Source organism: Alligator sinensis, unplaced genomic scaffold, assembly GCF_000455745.1.
Source record: "Alligator sinensis unplaced genomic scaffold, ASM45574v1 scaffold264_1, whole genome shotgun sequence".
Taxonomy (NCBI): domain Eukaryota; kingdom Metazoa; phylum Chordata; order Crocodylia; family Alligatoridae; genus Alligator; species Alligator sinensis.
Window position 1 is genome coordinate 1172461 of NW_005841831.1, and position 8334 is coordinate 1180794.

Sequence of the window (8334 nt, forward strand, 5' to 3'; positions counted from 1 at the left end):
CGAGGCGGGGTAAGAGCTGCCCGCCCGCGGCGGGCTCGTGTGCGCCGGGGCCCGGCTCTGCGGGCGCCGCTGGCCGCCGGGGGAGCTCGCAGGGGGTGGGAGGATGCTGCATCGGCAACGGGTAGCATCCCGGGCTTATGAACCTGCAAAACCCCCATGTGGGGAAAGGTGTCGCTTTTCCGGAGCGTCCCTTGCCGGGGCTGTCAACAAATGGGGGCACCGTCCCCGGGGGGCGCCTGGCACCCCCACAGCTGCGCTCCTCCGCCGGGGAATAAAGCGGGAGTGACAGCCCGGCAAAGCTCCCAGCCTCGCCCGCAGCTCGGGCCCAAACTCCCGCAAGTTGCAGCTCGGAGCAGCGCCGCCTACGGGACTTCCTAAAAGTTCTCCAAGTCTCGTGTTTTGAAGCGGCTGCTGTGATTTCTGCGCGAGGAAGAGCAGGAGATTTCTCCCCCGCGCGCACACACGCGCACCCCTTGCTTCGCTGGATGTGCGGCAGGCAGAGCAGACCTGCTGCACGACAACCGCTTATTGCGAGAAAAAGTCTGGGGGGGGCGGGCTGGATAGGAAAGCCTGCTGTTCAGTATTGGATGCTTGGCATTTTTGTTTTTTAAATTAACATTTGTAATTAGTTCCTGGAGAAAATAGTTCCTCATTAGGTGACTAATCCTGTTAACTGGCAATTATAACAAAAGGAAAAGCATCCTGCTTGTGAGAATACGGACAAAGGCTTTTTTTTTTTTTTTTAAACCTTACTCTTCTAAAATAAAAGGCTCTGTAGTGTTTTAATAATGTTTAAGAACATGCATTTACAAACTGGTTTTACAGTTAGTCTGAGTCTATGTCAGTATCTCCTCGGCTTTCCGGTTTTAAAATGCTGGCGATGCAGAGCACTGTACAATATGGTAAATTAACTTCATTTTCTGTTTTTGCAAGTATATGGGAAGCAGAGCCATAGCACTGTAAGGCCACGTGGAGGGGTGTGTGCTTGCAGTGGCACAAGTTGCCGCAGCACATACCCTTGCATATGCGCTTTGTCTGGGGACAAGCAAATTGCCCTTGCCCAGCCCCTCCCAACCCTTCAGCCAGAGAGAGCTACTGGCTCCAGCAGTCTTACCTGGTGGCCTGGAGCAGCAGGGGCACAGATCAGGCAGCACAGAGGCCTGGCCAGCAGCCAGAGCTATTGCTCTGGATGACCTGGCTTCTGTGTTCCAGCGCACACTTGTTGTGCATGCATTCTGCCACTTTTTCTTCCCGCTTTTGGTTTTTTTGTTTGTTTGTTTGTTTGTTTTGGTACCAGGAAATCCTGGTAGCAAAGTTTGGCCCTGCGCTGCAAATTTGCAGTGTGGAGCATGTTTTAACTGTTTTGTGGCACCACAAAGAGGTTTGCAGGACCACAAACCTCACACCTCTCTGCATGCCTGGATGCAACCTAAGTGCTTTTTATTGATTCTTATACCCAGGTATATGATCATCAACTCCTAGCAGAACATCTATTTTATTAGTAAGGATATAAGACAAACCCATATATTGGAAAGGGTTACAAACCTTAGTGCTTCAAAGCACTAATCAACCACTAACGGGTTAGGAAGAGACTTCCCCTGTGGGCAAGTTATTCCATAACTGCCTGATTCGGAGCCCCGGACTGCTAGTCTGATGTAGCAGACCAATTCCTGTGTTCCTATAATATACTCTTACTCATTCTTTGATTGACCTGCTTTACAAATGGCTTGACTGGAGGCAGATGGCTGAGCTTATTTTAAAACATAAACTTTACTGAGATGCCATTATTATTAGCATTTAAGGAGGATAATTTCTTATTGGTCACTATTGTTATACCCATCTTACAGATGGTGAAACTGAGGTACATAACATTAGAAGTAATTTATCTAAAATCATGCAGTCAGTAAAGGGCACAGCCAGGTCAAAAGCCAGAGTCACCTGGCTCCCAATCTGATGCTTTCTCTACCAGATCACAACTCTTACTTCAGTAGCCTGAAACAGGAAGCCCCTCTGGCTCTTTGAAAATGTAGTGGGGAAGTAAGTGGGCTGTGATGAGATTTAATGTTATCTTACTGTAATAAGATGTAAAAAATATGGAAACCAATATGGCAGGAACCCCCCCTAGCTTGCAGTATATTTTGCATTCTTCTTCTCTCTCATGAAATTGTATAATTTCTGCACCTCACTGAAAAAGAAGAAAATAAAAAAACCTCATTGCTTTCTTTTGGTTACATGCATGAAGTTTCTATGTCTTGTATTACACAGATAGCAGCTAAGGCAATTGATTTCTGGGGTACATAAAACCATGCAATAGCTATAAAAACCATTAGTGTTCAACTTCACTTTCAGTGATAGTTATTGGTTTAAAAAATAGAAATACGTGCATCTTTCAGAAAGTTCATAAGGCCTATCTGCCCTCTGCTGTAGCACAAAGCTGTTTGTTGAATTAGTAGCCACTGTATTATTACATATGTAAACATTAAGGTAACAGTCATGTATCAAAAAGTTAGGAAGTGCCATAATTCAGGTTGACTGTGCAGCCTTAATTTGCAATTGCAATTAATTTGCAATTCCAATATGCCTTATGTGCGTGGGCATTATGATATAGTTTTTAATTACATACATGCATTGCTGTTTCCTCATGCATACATTTATTGCTCAGCATGGATGGTGCCCCCAGAATTAGCAGCCAATGTTCCTTATCTTCTGCATTCAGTGTGTGGCCCCATGTGCTGTTTACTGCACACCCTCCAAAACTTACATTGAACTAGTTTCCTCGTGGGCCCTTTGCTGGTGCACATCACCATGACAGGAATTCCTCTCTCTCAATAAAAAAACTGAGGCAAAGAGATGAAGGAAAAAATATTTGATTGCCTGCTAGCTTTGGGTTCCTGCTTATTTTCTGAATACTCTGCTCTTCATCTTTCAAAATACAGCACCAATTAACTTCACTTAAAGTTGTAAGTGCTCAACAGTTGTACTAATTTGTCCCTATAAGCCTTATTTTGAGTAATCAAAAAAAAAAGGGTTGGACAAGTGAAGCCAGATTATTTTCCATCTATTAGGTGCACGAGTGAATTTTGGATGTCTAAGTGTGATTCTAGTCCCCCTGCTCAAGTTTCTGAGCAACATTTAATGCAAAAGGTGGGTTGCCACTCTTCTTCCTCACTGTTTTTTGTGATTTAGTCATAAGAACTAGAAAACAATGTGTTACAAAAGTAGAAGCATTAATGGATTTTCAGGACTTGAACAGAGTGGAACAGAATTGCGCTTAGGCACTTAGTCCACATAGATGTCTAATAGGTAGAATAGAATTTGGCCTGTAGGCTCCACTTGTCACTTGACTGGCATCCAATATAATTTTGTGGCAAAGATGGAAAATTCAGTTTCTCAGTGCAGCTTCCAATATCTATCTAAACCACAGGCCATTTTCTCTGCCTTGGCAGCCCTGCCTTTCATCCACTACATGATTTCAGACTTTGTGAAGAAATGAAACAAGTAATGCAACTAGAGATGGGTGAGAGGGGCACCTGCTCCACATACCAAGGTAGGAGGGTTGATAGAATCACCCCCACCCCTGCAGAGTCCATGACCTGGTGGTATTGCCATGCTGGGAACTCCAAACCAGTCCCTGGCTGCTGCTACTTTAAGAGCAACAGCCAAGGCCAACAGCGCATGCACACCAGCAGCAGCAGCTCAGCCAGGACTATGCAGGAGTCCCAGCATGGATAAGGCTGCTTTCCCCCCTACACCTCCCAAACCTGATCTCGGATTGGTGCACAACTGGTGGGGAGATGGTCCGATGACTCAAAAGCAGGGTCAGGACCCATGGTCTCCCACAGGGTTTGCACCAAGCACCAACTCTTATGCCACTGAAATGAAATAAGGATCCTGCACATTGTCTGACTCTTTTTAACAGAGAGAAGCACTTAGCCATGTTAGTCTGAGGTCAGACAGAAAGCAGGGTAGGTTTGCACCTTATAGAGTAACTAAATCAGAAATGTATATTATAGTCTTTCATAAGCATCTTATTTCATCAGATGCCATGAAAGACCCTTCATTTATCCTGTGCAAAGGTCCTTTCATAGCATCTCATGAAGTAAGCCCTTTGCTTACGAAAGCTTGTGCTACACATCTCTGATTTAGTTACTCTATAAGGTGCAAATCTACCCTGAACCATCTAGCCCATGCAATGAGGCAGGGATTCTGCGATAGAAGAAAAACAGCAATGCTATCACGAGAGCCAAATTAAAGTCACATGGGAAAACTTCATTCTAGCATTTTTGTAGTTTTGAGTGCTTGACATTTAGGATTTGAATGTAACTTTGGGTTTTAATGTAACTTCTGGGATTTAAAACACTAAAAATATGTAGCAGTATATTGTTCTCCTAATATGGATCATTAGTGCTCAGTTTTGAAACTTTTAAATCTGTAGTGTATGCACCTGGCATTTGAGCTAATAGAGAGCATCCAGACAAGTGCACACGTGCATTTCCCTGAGGACAAATAGCAGCAGCACAATATGTACTGCTGCTACTTGTCCCCAGGGAATGCCCATACATGCATCATAGTGTCATAGTGTCATAGTGCTTAGGGTCAGAAGGGACCTAAACAGATCATCAGGTCCGACCCCCTGCCCCGGGCAGGAATGGGTTCCGCGGTCATATCACCCCAGTCAAATATCTGTCCAGCCTCCTCTTGAAGACCCCCAAGGTAGGAGAGAATACCACCTCACTTGGGAGCCCATTCCAGAGCCTGGCAGCCCTTACTGTAAAGTAATGTCTCCTGATGTCCAGTCTGAACCTTCTCTCTAACAATTTGTGGCTGTTATTCCTAGTAACTCCAGGTGGTGCCAGGGGGAACAGAGCCTCCCCCAATTCTCGCTGGTCCCCCCTGGTGAGTTTGTAAATGGCCACCGGATCCCCTCTCCGCCTTCTCTTGTGCACTGTGGTGCATGAAAAGTTGCCCCAGGTGGGGTTGGGAAGGCTGGAGCCAGTACCTGGACTAGCCCCAGCAACCTTACCTGGGGTCCTGGGGGCTTCCCAGGGCTCCAGCGGTGGTGATCCAGCAATAGAGAGCTTAGCTGGCAGCTGGAGTGTGGCTCCAGCTAGCCAGGCTCTGGTTTCAGGCAGCACATGCTGCCACCATATGTGTTGTCCCTCATTTTTCCACTGCAGGTTTTTTGACACCAGGATCACCCGGTGTCAACCCTCCCCCGGCGGCACTGCAAATTAGCTGCATGGAGAACTCCCGCATGTGCAGCGTACGCAGTGTGTGGCACCTCAGGTGGGTCTGTAGCACCGCATACACATCTGGGTGCGCCTGTGGAATCTAACCTGAACTAACTCATGGCAGTACCAAGTTATCCTTTGTGGGGCACAGATGCTAGAAGGTGGCCTCTATCCAGGTTTTGGAGGAAGTGTGCTTTAGGGGTAACAGATCACTATTTCTCTATCTCCTCTTCTCTACCCTCTTGCATGTACCCCAGTAGCCTGACTTCTCCCCATCCTTTCCCCACACACACAGCCTGTCTCCAGGAGCTTCTTCTTCTTCCTCCTAGCCATCCAAAGTGTTGTGGTAAATCATCCTGAAGTGGTCACTGGCCTGCAGAATTTCAACTAAAACAGATAAGCAAAGGTATAAGCAACTTTAAAACTGTCACATGATGGAGAGGGGTAGGTAATCTTATCTATAGGCATAGCTAACATCTTTAGTGTGTGGCACTTAAATAGTTAAGTCTGAAATAAATTTGGTCAGAATCATCTCAACAACGGTTTTCTGGTGACATTTTCTGATTTGTCTAAATCCAAGTGATTTACAGAGATGTGACAGTTTTGACAAAAGGTCCATCAAAAATCTGCCTGGCTTCTTGCCAGCCCACCTGCCTGGTTTCTCAGCTGCCTAGACATCTAGCCTTCCTGGCTTCTCTGTGTCAAGACTTACAGGCTGCCATTGTACTTTGCAGAAAAGTTTGAAAATGTTGAGTTTTGTTCCACTTTGAAAACTAGATTTCCATAGGCAGAATTCTCTGTGAGATGCAATCACCAGAGCTATCTCCAGTCTTAAATCACACAGCTGCTGTAGAGTATCTTACTGGAGAGTAGGCTGAAACCTCCTGGCCTAGAAAAGCAGCTGGATAGACTGCACTGCTGACACATGGAGCTAAATTAACAACTTTCAGTCATGCTAGGAACTAGGAAGGATTGGGACAGAGCTGCTTATTTTCACTTGATGTTTTGAGTAGAGCAGTGACTCACTCTGACAACTGCCTTATGTCCCACAAAAAGTGAAAGTATTAAGATGGTTCTCTCCTTGGTTCTGCTTCTGGTCAAGGTTGGCAGTATAGGAAAACTTGCTCTTGAGAGCGTTCCAGGTTCTAAAGATTTGAGTTACCAGTAGTTTTCCAAATCAAGCGTGAGTCTTTGGAGGGCTGTCCTTCACAAGACTTTACATTGGGATAATCAGGATAGAGCTGGTTGATAAATTTCTGATACAAAATTGGTCAGAAAAGGATGATTTGACGGAACTGAACCATTCTGTGGAAACGTCAATTCCCTTGACACTTTCATGGAAACTTCAAGACAAGCAGACTGTGGCTGTCTGATGCTGAAGCAGATTCTTCCATTTTACCATAAATTTTGAATTAAAACAAAATGTTGATATTGTAAACCTTTCTGGAGCAATGGAAATTCCCTGTTCCCATGAGCTCTCCTTGATACACTACAAACCTTTAACTTCTTTATGGCAGTGGACCAAAGGTTGGGAGATCCAGATCTAGTTCCTGGCTCTGACATAGCTCTCTTATAGGTGAATCTGCACATCACCCTACAACGATGTAGTGACATGCTACATCGCTATACAGTGCACTACAGTGACATAGCGATCATGCAGGTCTACATGTGATTCCTAGCTATGTCACCATAGTGGCATGCTTCCCCATTTTATCATGCCACTATGGCGATGTAGCGGCAAAATCTAAGCATATACTGTGTGCACATTGCCATAACTGCCCATACTGCTCCATGATTTAGTACTTCCAAAAGGAAGTACTAAAGTATGGCGCCATATCAACATCACAGTATGGTGATGGGTAGATGCGCCCTATGTACCCTTACGTATGTCAGTTTCTCACTGCATCTATTTCCCATCTATAATATTGGGTGGATAATCCTCTGTCTACTTATTGTAACCTCTTTGGGCAGGGACTATCTACTGTTGTATAAGACTCTTGTTTGGGACCTCTTGATGCTACCATTAATGCAATCCCTATAATTGAGGTATGAAGGACAGGGAAGGGGTTGTCAAAAACTAACATTAACTGTACTGTTTGAAAGCCTGTTCTTCAATCTCACCTACTACAAACAAGATAACTCTTATAATAAAAAGAACTCTAATGAATCATTAATTCACACGCACTTGTAAGCATAGTGGTTTTATCTGGCAAGTATTATCTGTTCTTATTGCATATAAAAAAACTAGGCTAACCACGTAAAAATAATTCATTCTGCTGAACAAAAAGCTAGAGGTATTAAAGGTGGAAATATGACTATCAGGACATTTACACCAACAACCTTGCTCCAAGATACATAGCAAGAGCATTACATTGGAGAATAATCCTAACCATATTTCAGGAGGATATAGTAAAGTTGAACTGCTTGAGACTAAATTGTAGACTGATAAAACTGTTCATAATCAATCTAAATATTTCTTTGTTCATTTTCATCTTGTTGCTTTGTCCTCCCTTGGATTGCTCTAACCTTTTCCTTTCTTTGTATTTAAATTCAGGTGTACTCTTCATTTCCATTGTCATCAGCAGTAGCTCTATACATATGGGTATCAAAGGACAGAATTTACCTTTAAAGTTTACATCTTTCAGATCCATTCTGCTCTTCAAAATTCAAATACTTTAGGCTATGGGTAAATTAGAAAGGAAACTTGAAATCTTATGATCCTGCAATGCACTGCTATGGCTATGTAAACAGAAAAAAAGAAAGAAAGAAAGAAAGAAAGAAAGAGGAATATGACAACTTTGCTTTGATAGATAATAGGCTGCAAGGGCATTTTCTGCTGCTTTGGATGCTACTTGTGTTCAGATACAGCCTCCTAAATACTGGATACACTAGAATTTCCTGGTGAATTTAGAAGATGATACTAATAACTATTTAACTGAACAATCAAGTGCATTTGTACAAAACCATATTTACAAAGGCATTTCTATTCTAACACAGATCTTTCAACTGGTTAGAAAGAGATTATCAAAAATCAGGTTTGAATCCTGGCAGCTGAATCCTGTCAAGGGCCATTTGGGACTCCCATTGGGAAAGAGGCTAAACC

At 43.8% G+C, this 8334-nt stretch overlaps 1 protein-coding gene across 1 annotated transcript in view; it reads left to right on the plus strand.

Annotated features, from left to right (window-relative positions):
- The first annotated feature begins 837 nt into the window (after positions 1-837).
- Positions 838-8334, plus strand: part of GDF10 (growth differentiation factor 10) — a 21187-nt gene continuing 13690 nt past the window's right edge. Inside the window, exon 1 of the mRNA XM_006014767.3 lies at positions 838-902. Within this exon, the coding sequence (XP_006014829.1) occupies positions 839-902 (64 nt within the window). The 5' untranslated portion in view covers position 838. The remainder of the gene's footprint in view (positions 903-8334) is intronic.